This window comes from Neovison vison, chromosome 4 (genome assembly GCF_020171115.1).
Source record: "Neovison vison isolate M4711 chromosome 4, ASM_NN_V1, whole genome shotgun sequence".
In the NCBI taxonomy this organism is placed as follows: Eukaryota; Metazoa; Chordata; class Mammalia; order Carnivora; family Mustelidae; genus Neogale; species Neogale vison.
This window is the reverse complement of record NC_058094.1, coordinates 155,350,465-155,367,955: the sequence shown is the minus strand read 5'-3', so window position 1 is coordinate 155,367,955 and position 17,491 is coordinate 155,350,465. Positions and strand designations below refer to the sequence as shown.

At 41.2% G+C, this 17,491-nt stretch overlaps 1 protein-coding gene across 2 annotated transcripts in view; it reads left to right on the top strand.

Moving 5' to 3' along the window:
• Positions 1-230: 230 nt before the first annotated feature.
• ABCB4 (ATP binding cassette subfamily B member 4) overlaps positions 231-17,491 on the top strand; it is a 65,483-nt gene continuing 48,222 nt past the window's right edge. For both annotated transcript variants that reach the window (XM_044245942.1, XM_044245943.1), the window contains exons 1-8: positions 231-280; positions 491-576; positions 3,517-3,571; positions 6,792-6,942; positions 12,684-12,741; positions 14,592-14,783; positions 15,884-16,055; positions 17,091-17,215. In XM_044245942.1, the coding sequence (XP_044101877.1) occupies positions 497-576; positions 3,517-3,571; positions 6,792-6,942; positions 12,684-12,741; positions 14,592-14,783; positions 15,884-16,055; positions 17,091-17,215 (833 nt within the window). In that variant the 5' untranslated portion in view covers positions 231-280; positions 491-496. The remainder of the gene's footprint in view (positions 281-490; positions 577-3,516; positions 3,572-6,791; positions 6,943-12,683; positions 12,742-14,591; positions 14,784-15,883; positions 16,056-17,090; positions 17,216-17,491) is intronic.

Genomic DNA, 17,491 nt, shown 5'->3' with positions numbered 1-17,491 from the left:
GGGTGGCCCGCCCGGCGCGGCTGTCCCAGCCCCGAGCACCGGGAACACCAGGCTGGCGGTTCGTCCGGGGGGGGCGGCGGCGAGGGCGCCCGCGGAGGGAGCCCGGCGGGTGGCGGGGCTGCCCCGGAGGCCGACGCTCGGGCCGGGCGGCAGCGGGAGGCGTCGCTGGGGCGCGGCGCGCCTAGGGGGCGGGGGCGAGGCTCCCGCGAGCAAAGTCCAAGCCCCGCGGCCGCAGCGCCCCACGCGCCCGGCGGCTCGGACAGACAGCGGGAGGTCCGAGGTGAGTCAGGCCCGGCGCTCCGGGCCGCGGCGGGAAACCCCCGGGACCGCCGCGCGCGAGACCCGGACCGCGGGGCCTCCTCCGGGCGCCCCTCCTGCGCGCGACCGTGTGGCCGGCTCGCACGCCTGGGCGGCGGGCTGTGGGGAAGCTGGTTGTACCCTCGAGCTGTGCCGGGGGCGCCGGGAGCTGAGGCTGTTGGTTTCTCCCCAGGTCGAGATGGATCTGGAGGCGGGAAGGAACGGAACCGTCCCACGCCCTGGGAGAGCGGAGGGCGACTTTGAACTGGGCCCCAGCAGGTACCTCCCCGGCGGCCGCCGCTTTCCTTACAGGCGCATCCGCAGGGCCCCATTCGGCTTCGGGAAAGTGGAGCAATCTGTGGATGCCTTTGTGTCGGGGGCTTCGCTGCAAGGGTCTTGTCTAAGGTTCTGACTTTCCTCAAGGAGTGCCTCGGAGGCTCCTTTTGGAACAGGCTTAGGAAGAGGCCGCCTTTAGAAGTACCGCTTCCCCACTTTGTGCGGGGTGACTCGAGGAGTATCGGTGCTGGGTAACATTCCCCGTATTATATAACTCAAAATCTTTACAGATAACTTTCATAAACATCATCCGAGTTCGCTAGTCCTAGAGCATCTGACACCGGCTGTGGATGGTCGCGCTTCTGGAACAGGACCCGAGAGGCAAGAGAGCGACAGCAGCAACAGCCACAAAAACCCTCCTCCCCCTGTTAATTCCTCTTCCGCCAGGGTTATCCCCTCCCCCCACCCCTCTCTCTGCACCTCGAAGGTTCGCGTTTCTCCCTCCCGGGCAGTGAGGTGGGGAGAGGGACTGTGGACTGCCTCAGTCTTCCGTAACCTGCGCTTCCAACATCAGTGTTTGCTCAGGGCAAGCCTCAGCCCTTCATTTGCTTGCTAGTTCTCTGAGGCTGACTGGCTCTCCGAGGCCCTCCCTCGTTAAGGGCACTTCACAGGCCTTAGTAGGGGCAGAAATGACGAGTCAGTGGTGTGTTGTCTTTGTTTCCTCTTTCAGTGGAGGAATCGTGAATCATTTTCGCCTTTAGACTCCAATAGTTTCTGAGGCGGTTATGGTCTCTGAGTTCATGCCAGGCCACCCAGGACTGACTGACCTGTGTCATCAAGTAATCACCCGGAGGGACAAATTTATCAGGTTGTGTAGTGTGTCCTCAAGCTGCAAGGGGCCTGATTAGCCAACTGAAAGTATGCCTACCTGATGTTTAAAGAATCATTTTAGCCTGTTATCTTCTTCCTACAGTGATACTGCTCTGTTCCTTCTAACCACCATGGTATTCATTCATAGAAAATTTAGTTTGCCAAAGAGAATTAGAAAACAGATGGATGGTATTATTTCTACCAAGGGGGGAAAAATGTGGTTTTCATCAGCTGGCAATATAGGCTGGGATTGACTGTGAATCTATAAATAGATGGCATTTTTATGAAGGCTATTTATGTACTGCACTGGCTGAACATTTGATGAGTGCACAAAGGAGCTGTCCCTGCAAAAGATGCAGTAATCCCCAGAACTCAAGGGAGTTCTCAGAAATGAAGTTCACAGCCTTGTCTTGGAAACACAAGAAAACAATTCAGAAGAGAAATACAGAAAGTTAATAGTAAGTTAAGACTGTGAGATTAGGAAAGTACATGTTGAGACTAATTTTTATTTAAGAAGAAAAATCAGATCAAAGCTTATTCATTCCAAGGAAGTCAAGCTCCTTCCAGTTATTTAGGACAAATGGCAAGTCATATGCTAGTTCCAGTCATCCTGCTATACTGCCTATGGCACCTTCTTTTGAACAGATTTAGTGGCAGATGTCTGTCTGATTTTAACAAGTGTTCTAAATAATTTGGGATCGAGTTTTAGGAGCAAAATTTATCACCTACCTAAATTAAATAATTAAATTAAGCTAAATGAAAGTATTTTGATTTTAAAAATCTCTATCCTCATGGAGTTTGCATCCTTGTTGGGAGGACAGACATAAAGAATACTTGTGCAAAATAAGTCAGCTACAGCAATTAGAAGGTAATGAATGCTATGGAAAATGTTAATCAAGGCTAGGGAATTGGGGAGGGCAAGGAGGAAGTAATTTGCAGTTTTAAATAGGGCCCTTAAGATAGGTCTTACTGGGAAGGCAGTATTTGAAGAAAGACCGGAAAAGACATGAGAAAGAGGGTGGTGTGTGGGTGTCTGAGCATTCAGACACAGCATTCCTGGCAGAGGTATCTGACAATATAAAGATCCTGCTGTGAGAACGTGTTTGGTGTGTTCAGAGAACAAGCAGAGAGGCCAGTGTGGCTTGAAGCAAAGCAAATAGGAATAGGAGTAAGAAATCTGGTGAGAGGATGCCTTCCTTGGTGGCTCAGATGGTTAAGCAGCTGCCTTTGGCTTAGGTCACGATCTCAGGGTCCTGGGATCAGGTCCCATAATCCAGCTCCTGGCTTAGTGGGGAGTCTGCTTCTCCCTCTTCCTCAGCCTCTCCCCCTGCTCGTGCTCTCTCTCTGTATCTCTCTGCCTCAAATGAATAAATAAAATCTTTTTTAAAAAAGAAATGTGATCCAAGAGGTGACAAAGACATCATGTAGGGGCCAAAAACCCAATGTAAGAATTTTGGCTTTTACTTTGAGAAAAATGGGAGCTGTTGTAGGCTTTTGGAGCATAAGAGTAGCATGATATGACTCGAGCTTGGGAATGATTATTTGCATGATGTGTTGAGGGCAGACTGAAGTTGGCACAACTGAAAGTTGAGAAACTAGGCAGGAGTTCTCCTGGGCTATTGGGATAGCAGTAAAAGTAATGAGTAGTGGTTGAATTCTAGTTGTACTGTGAATATAGAGCCAACAGGATTTCCTGATACCGCTCCCTCTCGTCCTTCGGAAGAGTAGACTTTACTCTATTTTTAGATCAATACATATTTTTTTAGCAACAGAAGAATTTAATTATTTGGCAGATACTAACCTATGTATTTTCTTTCCATGTATGAGCTCTGCAAGGCAGGTGACCCTTTCTCATCCATCCAGATATCCCTGTAGTACCTTGGACAGTTACCTTTGCACTTGGTGATTGCCTTGCAGTTTCTTAAACTGGTTAATTTGGACACTTTGTGGATTTCGCTGTTTTATATTTGAAAAAAATAGATGTGGTAACTACTCAGGTTTATAGTCAGTGACTGTGAAGCATTTGGTAACAGTTTTAAATTCAAACAATTATATATATATATATCTTTACAGCAACCAAGACAAGAAAAAAAAGAAGAGAATGAACCTGATTGGACCATTAACTTTGGTAAGCCATGAAATATTATATATGAATAATTCTTGTTTCCATTCAAATTTGGTGCCTTGAATCAACAGATGTGGAGTCAGTTCTTTATGATTGTCCTAGGTTGGTCATCAACAGACCACATTCTCAAGGTACTTAATAAAAAAGGTAGGGATAGGCTGGCTATGAAACAGGGCAGAGCTAGGACTTGTGTTCATAGCACCTCATGCAGAGATGTGTTTTCCTGAAACAGATCTCTGCATTTGTTTTACACACACACATATACCCAAATTTTGCTTAAAATAAGCTTGCATATAAAGAAAGTGATTGTTAATTACAGAAATTTAGAAATAAGGAAGAAATCTATATTCCAAGAAAATTGATTACATATGGAGCAACATTTTGAGATTTTGATTATGTTTAACACAATTGTCAGTGGTTTTCTGCTAGTACAAAGCAAGTCAACATATTTTTGGGAGAGGTCTAATCTGGTTTTCATTTGTAATATGTCTCAGAATGGTGGGCCAAGAAAGTGTTTCCCACATTGAGTAAATATGATGGGTTTCAAACTCTGACCGATTATTCCATAGCAAAAAAGATGGTATTAAGTGTCATGTCAGCTGAAACCTCCAGCTTCGTAAGTAAATGGATGAAAAGGCACAAACATTCTTAGTCTCAAACACTGGTGCACGTTTCTCATGTCACAACAAAGCCCCTATTCATACTCTTCTCCCTTATTGTTGTAGTGTTCTTATTTTAAAAATTTAGTGCTTTAGAGAATAAATTGTTTATAAAACTAAATCTGCTTTTAATGTGCATGTGTTAGATCTGCCTCCTATAGCAAATGAAACAACACAAACTTTGAGGCAAGAGCTTAGTACCTTTAATTTGAACTTAAAAGTTAAAATTTAAATTAAATTGAAATATAATCTTTTCTTCCTTGGAATAGATACTTTCTTTGTCCTGAAAGAGGTTCAGGACAAAACTGTTTTAAACAAGAATTAGAAATTCATTGTTTGGTTGAAAATCACTTAAATTTAAGTTTGCTTAAGAAACTGTGCTATTGCTGTGAAATGCTTATAATTTCAAATTTAAGCTCAGAGACAGTGAAATTTTATTTAAATAGCATGAAAAGCATTTAAAATGATTCTCGATTTTATGTAAATGTTCACTAAAGAGAACCTGACATGATGATCAGATCCTGTGCTTGTAACTGTGGTCAGTAGACCCAAGTGCTCTATGTCCCTTCCTCAGAGCCACTAAAATGAACCTTGGAAACACTAGTCCTTTTTCTAGCAATTCTGGGATACTTCTCCATTTACTCTTGACTTTACCGACTCCCACTTCTCCATTTACTCTCGACTTTACCGACTCCCCTTGATCTGCTCCAAGCTCCACCTAGCTTCTGACCCTTGTCTCTTTTGGCACTCTAGCTTGCCCTGTGTGTTTGATGATGGAATTTGGCCTTCCCATACTGAACTTCTGGAACTCTATGAGAACAGTTTGCACACCCTCCTCCCCACCAAATGTGTCTGACCTTAGACTGTCCTGGCCTGTTGACCCTGTTTGACTCAGCTTCAGCTCTCAAAGACCCCACTCTGCCAAGCCTGACTTGTGACTCATTCTCCCCATGACTGTCTTGTCCCCAAAAGGGGTAGGATGAGAAAATTGGGTGACTCAGTTGATTAAGCATCTGCATTCAGCTCAAGTCATGATCTCAGGGTCCTGGGATCAAGCCGTGTATCAGGCATGCTGCTCAGCAAGGAGTCTGCTTCTTCCTCTCCCCCTCCCCCAACTCATGCTCCCTCTCTCCCTCTCAAATAAATAAAAAAATCTTTTAAATAAATAAATAAAAAGGGACAGAGGTAAGGTATAGAAATGGAAATGTAAGGGAAGGTAGATGTAATCTAGAAGAGAGGAAGAGAGAAGACAACAGAAAGATCCATAGAACAATAGTAAAAAACTGGAAGAAAACATGAGAAATGAGAGAGGGCTAAAAAGACAGTGAGGGACAAAGTCTTGGAAGTCCTGTGACATTGATTGGCTGGTTAGTTCTTGGGCATTGTGCATGTCACTATAACAACTAGTGTCCGCCTTCTAAGTGATAGTACTAAATACACGGTACAGTGATACTTCAAAATCTAGGACCCTTGGTGTGGCCAAGGTGTGACCCACCAGACCTTTTTTGCCTCTTTCTAACATCAACTCCCATACTCTGCACTCCAGGATTTCCCCTGCAGGGAGTTCTCTGAGCACTGCATGCGATTTCGAGGTACCTTGCTATTCTAAGCCTAAATACCCCCAATTCATCTGTTCCCTCAATTCTTCTTCTGCAAATTCTCCCTTATCCTTCCAGATTCTTCAAGGAGCATCGTCTCCTTAAGCAGGACTTCCCTAGAATACACATGTAAGCACTCCATAATGCTTTTTCATTTCACTTCTGAGCTGCCTTTTAAAAAGCTACCTGAAACCTCTTAAGAGGAACTTATCCACAAGACTCAGGGGATCTGTTTCGTCCTTATTTGTAATTCTCTCTCTGAAATATTTTGAATATTGTTTTGAAGGATGTGATGTGTGTATGCTTAGTGTTTTCTCCTAGCTGCTTTTAACTGACTACATAGTAGCTCTGGAAGATCAAACCATATTTCTTCATGGAGCTAAACTTTTATCCCTTCTGATTATATTCTAATCATTCAACCAAAGAAGATACTGATGAAACAGAATCAGATTATTTCTTCACAGGATATAAAACAAAGAATCATAAAATTAATCTGTCAATAATTTGGATGGAAATCCTCCTTTTTCCCTATTACATTTATCTGCAACTACTGACCTTAAATAAAGTACTAACCTGAAGTAATAATATTGACCTTAGAGGCACCTGGATGGCTCAGTTGGTGAAGTGTCTGACTCTTGGTTTCGGCTCAGGTCATGATCTCAGGGTCCTGGGATCAAGCCCAGCAACGGGCTCCTGCAGGGCTCTTGCAGGGCTCTGCACTCAGTAGGGAGTCTGCTTAAGGGCTCCCTCGCTCTCCCTCTGCCTTGCTCCTCAACCCCTTCTCACTCTCACATAACTCTCTCTCTCTAAAATAAAATAAAATAAAATAAAATAAAATAAAATAAATAAATAAAATTTAAAGAAAGTACTGACCTTAAATAAAAATCCAAAGAATATATAGTTGCAGAGAAAGAAAAATTCTTTTCTATAATATATTATTTTATTTTCTTTCTTTTTATTTTGTAGTTTCGGTATTCTGACTGGCAGGATAAATTATTGATGTCCCTGGGCACCATCATGGCCATAGCTCATGGAGCAGGTCTCCCCCTCATGATGATAGTATTTGGACAAATGACCGACAAATTCGTTGATACTGCAGGAAACTTCTCCTTTCCGGGTAAGCATTTGTCTATTTTTTTTTTTTTTAACATACATTGTACTCCTTTAACTGGATGAAAGATCAAAGGTTGATTTTGCTCTTTCTCGTCCACTTGATTAATGGTTTGTACTCTGGCTAACTCCAGGTATCACTGAAGAAGTTATAAAATTCTCAGAAAATTCCTTGAATACTCTTTAAATTTCAACCACTAGACCTATCCTGTTTGACTTTTAATACAGAGTAAGAAAATGTACAAAAACATTTGCATCTAAATAAAGCAGGGAAATCCCTATCCTTGAGGACAGCAGAACTGTCATCTGAGTACACCTATGCAATGTCCATCCCTCTGGTGATGACAGACATGTTTCAAAAGACTTCCGTTAGTATGGCCATACTTCTTAGCTACACTCAGCTTGTAAATCTTTTGCTGGCTTTCTTTTTTCTTTTCTCTTCCTGCACCCTTTTGGTCAACATTCTGTCCATCTTCTGACTGTATGTGGTTCAACCAGGTTGACTGGAGCTTGATCTAACACTTCAATAAAGAGTAAACGGTTTCAGTATGAGAATGATGTGTTTTGAAACCCACACAGAGGAGTGTAATTACTAAAGAGCCAAGGATTCATAAGTTAGTGTCACCTGTAAGAGGGACTGTGGCAACAGCGCTAGAGTCAGGTTCCAGTGGACAGAGTCATTTTCATATTAGCCATGTTCAACACAGATGGTGAAACCTTGATGCTTTCTACCAAGCCTCATGGCCCAGCTCCTCCCAAGAGACCTTGTAGGCACTAGGCTGGAGAAGATTGAGGGAAGCTATATTGGCACACAGATGGTAGAAAGAAGGGAAAAAAAATTGATAAAGATATGGCAGCTTACAATGCAAAGATACCTAAGAAAAAGTGGACTCTGGCATTTAGATCAGTTGGCGTTTTCAGGGTTTGCTGATTCAGAACTATGTATTTGGTTAGCATTGCAGAACTTAAGTGTTGTTACCTAAGAGAATAGGATTGCTTGATTTGTACAATAAGGTCTATTTACATAAACATTAATATCTTTTAGAAATCTAGTAAAGGTACCTTTTAAATTTTTATTTATTTATTTTTATTAAAGATTTTATTTATGTGTTTGTTAGAGAGAGGGAGAACGCACACAGATAGGGGGAGTGGTGGGCAGAGAGAGAGAGAGGCTGGGATCCCAGAGGGGACCCTGGGATCATGACGTGAGCCAAAGGCAGATGCTTAACCAACTGAGCTACACTCCGCTGCCCCTAAAGAATAGACTTTAAATAAACATCATCTCTACAAGATGAGCAACTGTGTTCTGCTAAGGCTAAGTACAGATATGTACCGATCCTCTCAACTTCCATGATTTTTGCTAAACTCTAGAACTCTCAACATACCAGTGAGCTCTCAGGATTTAGACTGAGTAGGAAATTTAAAGATTTCACTTTCTCCAAAACGGTATGGCAATATTATTTACAAACTACTGAAGAGTGGGCATAGGAAATTAATAACATTTAAGGGACTTCTCATCGCAAGTCCTCTGAGACTGCCTATAAGCCTGATGTCAGATGTGGCTGTGGAAGACCAAGGGTCATTTCATCTGGAGGTTACAGAAAGTAAGTTGGCAACTCTGGGGAGTTTATCACCCCAGCAATGACAGGTTTTTAAGTGATTTGCTCATGCCTTTCCCCTGAGAGACCTTGAATTTGACCCTGGGCACAGCACATGGCACCTGTCTGCCATGCCCAGCTTCAAAGCTACTTGGTTGCATAATTAGAAACAAGTGAAAAACAAACAAACTGTTCCAAATAAGAAAGTTGTGGAGTTATTCTGGTCCTAGTGAAAACGAAAACAGGACTACTAAAATGGATCCAAACACTAACTTATCTGTGTTAAGTGTAGGGCATTATTTTAACCTCATTTAAAAAAAAATTAATTGAGATAAAATACATAACAAAATTTACCATCTTAACCATTTTAAGTGTGCAGTTCAGTAGTGTTAAGTATATTCACACTGTTTTATAGTCAATCTCCAGATTTTTTTTTCATCTTGTAAAAACTGAGATTCTGTACCCATCAAACCACCAGCCCAGCATGAGGCTCTGTACTCAGCATGGAATCTGCTTGTCCCTCTCCCTCCCCTGTCTTGCTCTCTTTCTCTCCCTTAAATAAATACAAATCTTTTTTAAAAGGCACTTTTGGGATGCCTGGGTGGCTCTGTTGGTTAAGCATCTGCCTTTGGCTCAGGTCATGATCCCAGGGTCCTGGGATAGAATCCACCATCAGACTCCTTGCTCAGTGGGGAGCCTCCTTCTCCCTCTCCCTCTGCTGTGCTCTCTCTCTCTCTCTCTCAAATAAGTAAATACAATCACTTTTTTAAAAGTCTATTCTTAAAAATTGTTGGACCCTTGGACAGTTAGACTTACTGGGAGTCAAATAGGAAGGGAATGTTAAAAGAAAACAAGGTTTAAATTACAAGAGGGTTTGACAGTGAATGATTGTGAAGAAAGCACATCCTGTCAACAGAATAAAGCTCCTCAGTGACAAGGTTTTTCCCCTCACAATGACTCAGTTGTGCAGAAACTGAGCTACGTGTGTTCTGTATCCAAAACCTCAATGACAGAGTCAAAGGAGACATTTTTTATGAAGAGTATCAGGAACTTAATAGATTTTATGTCAAGTATGTGTAACTGTAATGATCTAGAAAATTCTGTAGAGAAATCAGTATACACTGCATGCCTTTGTATTGCCACGTGGTTGAGAGGAAAAGGCATTTTGGAGACCCCAGTTATTTTAAGTAACTATACGTACTAAGTTGCCTGGACAAACACCAGCTCTTTGCTTTGTGCTGGGTATTTCCATATGATAAGAGAAGTTCTAGGCAGAACTGAGGAAGGCAGACATTGACTTGAGACTTACATGCGACATTTAGGACTCTCTGTATAATGTCTCCCTAGGCAATCCTTAAGATATGCATTTATCCACTTACTAGCTGTATGACCTTGGGCAAGTTACTTAACCTCTGTGATTCTTACTATGCTCATCTTTAAAAGGTGAACATAGACTTACTGACAGAATTAAATGAGATCTTTACCAAAGTATCTAGAAGAAGTAAATGATTGATAAATGTTGGGGAAAACTAACTGTGAATACTTGGAAAAGAAGTGACTGCTCTAATCCATCCATCCACGGACTTTATGAGAGCGCTCTAAAATGAATAGGCAACTTCAAGAATTCTCCATTTCCTTATTCTGGGAAGCATTCAGACAAACCAGAGTGAGACCCATCCTAGCACATTAGAATCAAATGGGGATAGTTTAGAAATGTGATGCTCTAGACTCAGCCCGAGGTTCTGACTGAACTGTTCTTTCATGAAGCCTGGGCAAATGTATTTTTTTCAAGCTCTCCATGTGAGTCTAACAGGCACATAGCACTGAGAATCCCTGAACCAGGTGACTTAGAGATTGTTTATGAGACTGAGGTATAATGTTTGTATGCATCTGAGAAGACCAGGACTAGGCCCTTTCAAATATAGAGTCCCATTAGATTTCCAGATATAGAATTTCAGATCAAGAGGCCCATGAGATGTCCAGATCTAGAATCTTATGATATTTCCTGATCTAGAATTTCAGATCTAGAGTCCCATAAGATTTCCTGGTCAAGAATTCCAGATCTAGAATCCCATGACTTTTCTAGGAACACATCAACACACATCTGCCTTACCTTAGTCCTTGGGCAGCAGAAACTTTCCTAGGAGCTCCTAGGGTTATTAACCCAGGCCTAGATTGCCATTCTTGGCTTGGACTCTAAGGAGCATTTCAAATTTTGAATGCCCATAGATTCTTATTTTCTAGGAGAGAGAATCAGTCTGAGTTATAATGTGCTCACTGAGAGAGTGTAAACATTTGAAGGAGGCATTTAGAGGACAGTAAAATTCATTCAAGATTCTACCTGATTTTTAAGTTCTGGGGGAAAACTAACCCTGTACACACATATATGTGGTGTTTCCCCAAGGTTTGAACAATGATTTCCACCATTACCAAGCTTTAAGTAGCTTGTCTGCCTCTAATTCCAAATACAATTCCAATTTGGCATCTGAGAGCTGCCATATTTAAGAACTCAGGGAGGAAGTGAGCACACACAACTGAACTGATAAGAACAGAAGTGAAATAGGGTCTGATTCCTCAAGGACCTGAAAGCTGATGGAGAGCTAGATTAATAAGCAGAAACATTTTACCATGAACATCAGTGGAAGTTACAGTTTTGAGGGAGAAATTATGTTATAGTCAGGGCCGCATGCCTGGTAATTGATCCTGACAGTAGTTTAAGTTTTAAATAAGTTTTAAAGTTTAAGTTTCGACTTTAGCCCCTTTGGAAGAAGATAAGGAAGATACACCACAACCAGAAAACATGACTATGGGGTTATTTATGCATGATAAGTGAACAAAGACTAATTTCTGTCTTAGCACCATGGTAAATAGGGAAATATCTACTCTGGTATGTTTTCTCAACAGTGCTGTGGTGGTTATTTTGTTCTATTATTTTGACATGGATTGTTTCTTTTATACTTTTTCATTTTGTGGTTGTGTGTTTTTCAATTTTTAAAGACTTTTATTTATTTATTTGAGAGAGAGTGAGAAAGAGCATGGGTGGGGCAGGAGAGGGAGAAGCAGACTCCCCTCTGAGCAAGAAGCTCAACTCAGGGCTTGATCCCAGGACCCCAGGATCATGACCTGAACTGAAGGCAGATGCTTGGCCAACTGAGCTACCCAGGGATCCCTCACTTTTGTTTTTTAAGAAGTGAAGATAGTCATTACTGCATGAAACCATCAGTGTACTATGAAGTTAGGAGCTATATGTATAGTGTGAGGACTCTCTGCCTCCTTGCTAACTGTGTGACTTTGGACAAGTTACTTTATCATCTGTGCCTCAATTTCCTCATCTGTGAAATGGGAATTCACAAAGGAGTCCTACATCATAGGGGTGTGATGAAAATTAAATGAATTAATACATGTAAAGTGTTCAGAACAGAGCCTGGCAGATAACAAATGCTCAATACATGCTAGCTATTATTACAACAGGAATGGCACATAGACGTTTTCATCAAATTAGTTCAAATTAATATACAATAATATTTCCTTCCAATCAATACCACTTTAAAAATAACAGAATATAGTTTTGCCAACAAACAAGGTGTGGAATCCAGGATCACAACCAATTGCCAGTGAGCAACTGTCGTGTCTTTAGACAACTGACTTATCTTCCTTGTCTCTAATTTTCCCTCCTTTACAATGCATGTAATTCAGCCTCTGTACCCCTGATGGGAAAAGGAAGCACCTAAGGGAAAACACACATGTAATCAAACAAAATTAACAAAAGCAATTATCTATAAAGTGCATTTGGCCTCTAAGAAAAAATGCCCCTTAAATTCTGTCCTTTCTCTTGAAACCATTTCTTTTTTCTTCCTCTGCCTTCTATATGCTCTGCCTGCCCTCCATCCACTCCTCTCTGCTGCCTTAGGAACCTGCTTTGCTAAAGTCCTGAGACCGCCAGGATCAGGGACGAACCTAGGAGAGCGATCTTTCCCCATCTGGGCCCTAGATGTCCTGCATCTAAACCTGTGGACTCTCTATTGGAGCAAAGTGAAAAGTATTCATTGAGGTTGAAAAAAAAAAGAAGATTTTTAAAACCTGGTAACATCTATTAATAGTTCAACTTTTCAAAAATGTCTTATTTTTGTTTTGTTTTGTTTTTATTTAGTGAATTTTTCATTGTCAATGCTAAATCCAGGCAGAATTCTGGAAGAAGAAATGACTAGGTAATTGGCTAATACGTACATATATATATATATGTAGGTATTCTATATATAAATATACATTTATATATATAAATATGATGTACTTTTAAAAATGTTTTATTTGAGAATAATTGCAAACTTTCAGAGAATTATAAGAATATACAAAGAACCTCTGTATACTCTTTACATTTTATTATATTCTTTGACCTATTGTTATCCTTGATTTTTTTATGATTTATTTATTTTAGAGGGAGAGAGAGAGAGAGAGAGAACAGGCGTGGGTTAGGGGCAGAGGGAGGGAGAGAATCTCAAGCAGACTCCCTGCTGAGAGTGGAGCTCCAGTCCAGGACCCCGAGATCATGACCTGAGCCAAAAATTATGAGTCAGCAGCTTAACTGACCGAATCACCCGGCACCCCCTGGCTGGTTGTTATCATTATACCCAGTCCCCTCACCGCCACCATCTGATGTAACTTGCATACATCATCATGGCCCCTTACTCATAAATATTCAGTGTGCTTTCTAAGCATAGGATACTCTCTTCATAACCATAGCACAATTATCAATGTCGGCGAATTTGCTGATACAGTACTTTGATCTAATCTATCATTTGTATTCCAGTTTGCCAGCTGATCCAATAATGTCCTTTATGGCATTTTTCCCTTCCATCATCCTTTTTTTTTTTTTTTTTTAAGATTTTATTTATTTGACAGAGAGATCACAAGTAGGCAGAGAGGCAGGCAGAGAGAGAGGGAAGCAGGCTCCCCGCCGAGCAGAGCCCCATGTGGGGCTTGATTCCAGGACCCTGAGACCATGGCCCAAGCTGAAGGCAGAGGCTTAATCCACTGAGCCACCCAGATGGCCCCCTTCGTCCTTCTTAAAAGAAATCTCAAAAGCCTGTGCCATAATGTTTGTATGCTTACTTATCAATTAATCCTGCTGATTTAAATGAGCTCCATCCATATGCTACTGCAGGCCTGAAAGGCTTCTTTCTGGAAACAGTTTGTAAAATTATATAAAAAGTATCTTTGAGAGTATCAAAACTGAATTTGTTCTTTTTTTAAAACTCTATTTATTTGAGAGAGAGAAAGCGAGCATGAGCAGGGCAGAGGGCATAGGGAGAGGGAGAAGTCGACTCTCTACGGAGCAGGGAGCCCGATGTGGGGCTCGATCCCAGGACCCTGGGATCATGACCTGAGCTGAAGGGAAATACTTAACCAACTGAGCCACCCAGGCACCCCAAATTTGTTCTTTTTAATGATACTAACTTTCCTCTAATTTAGTTAAGACTTCGCTCAAAGTTAGTTTGAATTTATGTTTTTGGCGTACTATTAAATATTTCTGAATTATGCCAGAGAGCAAGAGGACTTTTTGTTTTGTGTGTGTATGTTTGTGTTTTGTTTTGTTTTGTTCTTTTGGCAGGGTGGGGGGGGTCTTTCTGTAAACAATACAAGAACACTTATATTAAGAACCATTTTACATGCTCAATCTGTTTATTCCTATACCTATGGTATGCGAATAGTAGTGAACTTTTCCAATACAATAAGATATGCAAGTCTGGAATCTTAATTATGAAAGAAGAATCACATCATTATCTACAAATTGTATCAGTTTTATGATGATCCATTAACACCATTATTTTTTGCAATTAAGCCCCAAATGTTTCTGTTTTCTGGCAATTCAAGCGAACAGATTTGCTGTCATCCTCTTATAGTTTAAGAAAGAGAAGAGAAAAAGATTTCATGTGTATTTGTTATGATGTCCTACACAATCTATATGATTTTGGTAAACTGAATCCCCAGTTCCGAAGATTTTCCTGAAAAAGATGAATAAATAGGAGTATTTAAAAGAAACTTCCTAATTATTTTCCAGGTATGCATACTATTACTCAGGGTTAGGTGCTGGAGTTCTTGTCGCTGCCTATATACAAGTTTCATTTTGGACTCTGGCAGCCGGCCGACAGATCAGGAAAATCAGACAGGAGTTTTTTCACGCTATTCTACGACAAGAAATAGGCTGGTTTGATATCAACGACACCACTGAACTCAATACACGGTTAACAGAGTAAGTGTATTGTTTATGTCACACTTTCATAATGAAATTAACCACTAACTATGTGAAAATGTGCCATGGTTAGATTTTAAACTTAAAAAATTACTAGATGAAACATTTGGATACGTACTGGGAATAGATCACCTAACAGCCGTTTCTAGCATCTGTAGCTTATGCCCCCGTGTGTTTTCCTTATCAGTTTGTTCTCCTCAGTGATTTAGTAGGTTAATTTGAAGACTGGGCTCACATCTTATATTTGTTTATCTCTCTGTGGAGCTTGCTAGAGGGCCTAGCAGATGTTATGCATTCAGTTAAGACGGTTGAATGAATGAGTACATGTGTGAATGAAGTCACAGCGAGGCTTGTCTTCGTAATTGTTGGCTCTTCACTTATTCGACAAATACTTGAGGGCCTATTACATGCCACGCACTCTTCTAGATGTTTATGATATACCAGTGAACAAGACAAAGATCTCTACCGTCCTGTTGCTTACTTTCCAGCAGGGGGAGATAGATGGCAAACTTTGCCTTACTGGGATTCCTGGCAAAAGAGTCCTGAGCAAATGAAGTAAAAAAAAAAATCAGGCAAAGTCAAGGCATTTATTAGGACCTGGTTGGCCTCACTACAGACTTCAGCTTTAACTCCTAGTGAAATGGGCAGCCATTGGGAGTTTTGATCTGAGGAGGAACACGCTGAGACTTCCATTTTCAAAGGATCGCGTGGGCTACTGTGTTGAGAAGGGAGTGGGTTGAGGGTAGGGCGGAGGGTAGAAGCAAGTAGGCCTTCCTTATTAGTGTTGCAATGCCCTTCCTGATACCTGCTTTTAAACACATGGATTCATACGTTCAGAATGCTAGTGTTTCTCGAATGGGATTAACTAGTTTAATAGCATCAACTTTAATGATGCAAACTTCTTAGAGGCATGAACTGAACCTGAATTTCTTCCTTTGTGCAGTATTTAGGTGGGGAAAAATCTCATTCAAGAGGCTAAGACTGTGAACGAGGCTTGCCGTAGTGTGAATGAGATTTACCTATGTGTTTGTCAGATGTCTGCTTCAGCCCTCTGATTGAAGACCTCCTGCCTGTAACCACTTAGGTGTGATCTTTTTTAGTGACATCTCCAAAATCAGTGAAGGAATTGGTGACAAGGTTGGAATGTTCTTTCAAGCAGTAGCCACGTTTTTTGCAGGATTCATAGTAGGATTCGTTAGAGGATGGAAGCTTACCCTTGTGATAATGGCCATCAGCCCTATCCTGGGACTCTCTGCAGCTGTCTGGGCCAAGGTGTGTGAAACGGGGGCATTTTCCTGTGTGTTAGCCCACACTTTCAAGAGTTATTTTTTAACACGCAGGGTTCGGGGTCTTGTAGTTGTCCATATCTGTGCGACATGTCAGTTGAAACATTTAAAAGCATTCTGTAATGCCATAATAAAGAAATTCATTTTTAATGTGATTTTAAATGTCAGTTGTTATCTCAATTATGGATTTTTTGCACTGTTATTATTTGTTCGGATAAATCTGCTGACATAGTAGTTTAAACTGCTTAAATGGTTATGTTCCTATTTAAGGAAACACAATTTTAAAACCTAACATTCTACCAAACCATTGCATGAATATTTTTTTTTTAAATGAAGTTTGTATTTGTTTTATTTATTTTTACTGTTACCTCTGACAGTTAGGTGGCACTCTGCCAACTTGGCCATGCCATAAAAATGTTTGTTAACCTGTTCTACTTCATACAACACTGCAGAGTTGAGAAATGTTACTGGCCATTTTGCTCTTTTGGAGGTTGATGATCTGCTTAGTGACTTACTTGTAACTTTTATTTTGATCATTCCTTTACCTGTCTCCCGCAATACCTTGTTTAGCCATCTTATTATAAAGCAGAATGCCCGTGAGTAGATCTGGAGGCATTGTTCCCATAGTACTTAAAATCATGATATGATAAAGAATAGTGACTTTCCAAAGCAGTAAGATTTTATTTTAGTTCATTTTGCAATTAGCAGAGAAAAAAACACAGCGGATGTGGAACTTGACGTTATTCCTCAAGGCACTATTAGAGAATTATATGTGGATTTTGTGTTCCTGAATGCTCTCGAGGAGTGTACCACCAGGGGGGATCAGATCTAGCCTTTGTAAGGGGTGGAAGGAGTCCCAGGGTCTGGGACACGGACTGTTGTTCACTTCATGACTTCAGTGTCTGGAAAGGGATAGGGTTTGGGAAGAAAAAGCAAGTTAAAGAGTTGACCAGACTGCCTTTTAACTTTTCTTCCCATTCGAAAGACACGAATGTTTCTCCTCCTATCTCCCCATATCCAGATACTCTCGGCATTTAGTGACAGAGAGCTAGCCGCATATGCCAAAGCGGGCGCCGTGGCAGAAGAGGCTCTGGGGGCCATCAGGACCGTGATAGCCTTTGGAGGCCAGAACAAAGAGCTGGAGAGGTCAGGAAGGTTCTTTGTCCACTAGATCAAAGAACCCACCTTTGCATCTTGTTACTCATCTTTTGTTGTGTATGTCTACTACTTTCCTTTCCTTAGTACTAACCCCTCCCTCCCCCAATATAGGGACCCTTTCCTGATGTCTGGAGTTTAATGTCAGCCTCTAAAGCAGGGTTCTTACTCTTTTTATGTTCCATGGACTCCATTGGCAGTCTGATGAAGCCTACCGACCCTTCCTTAGAACAGTAATTTTAAATGCATAAGACAAAACACAGAGGA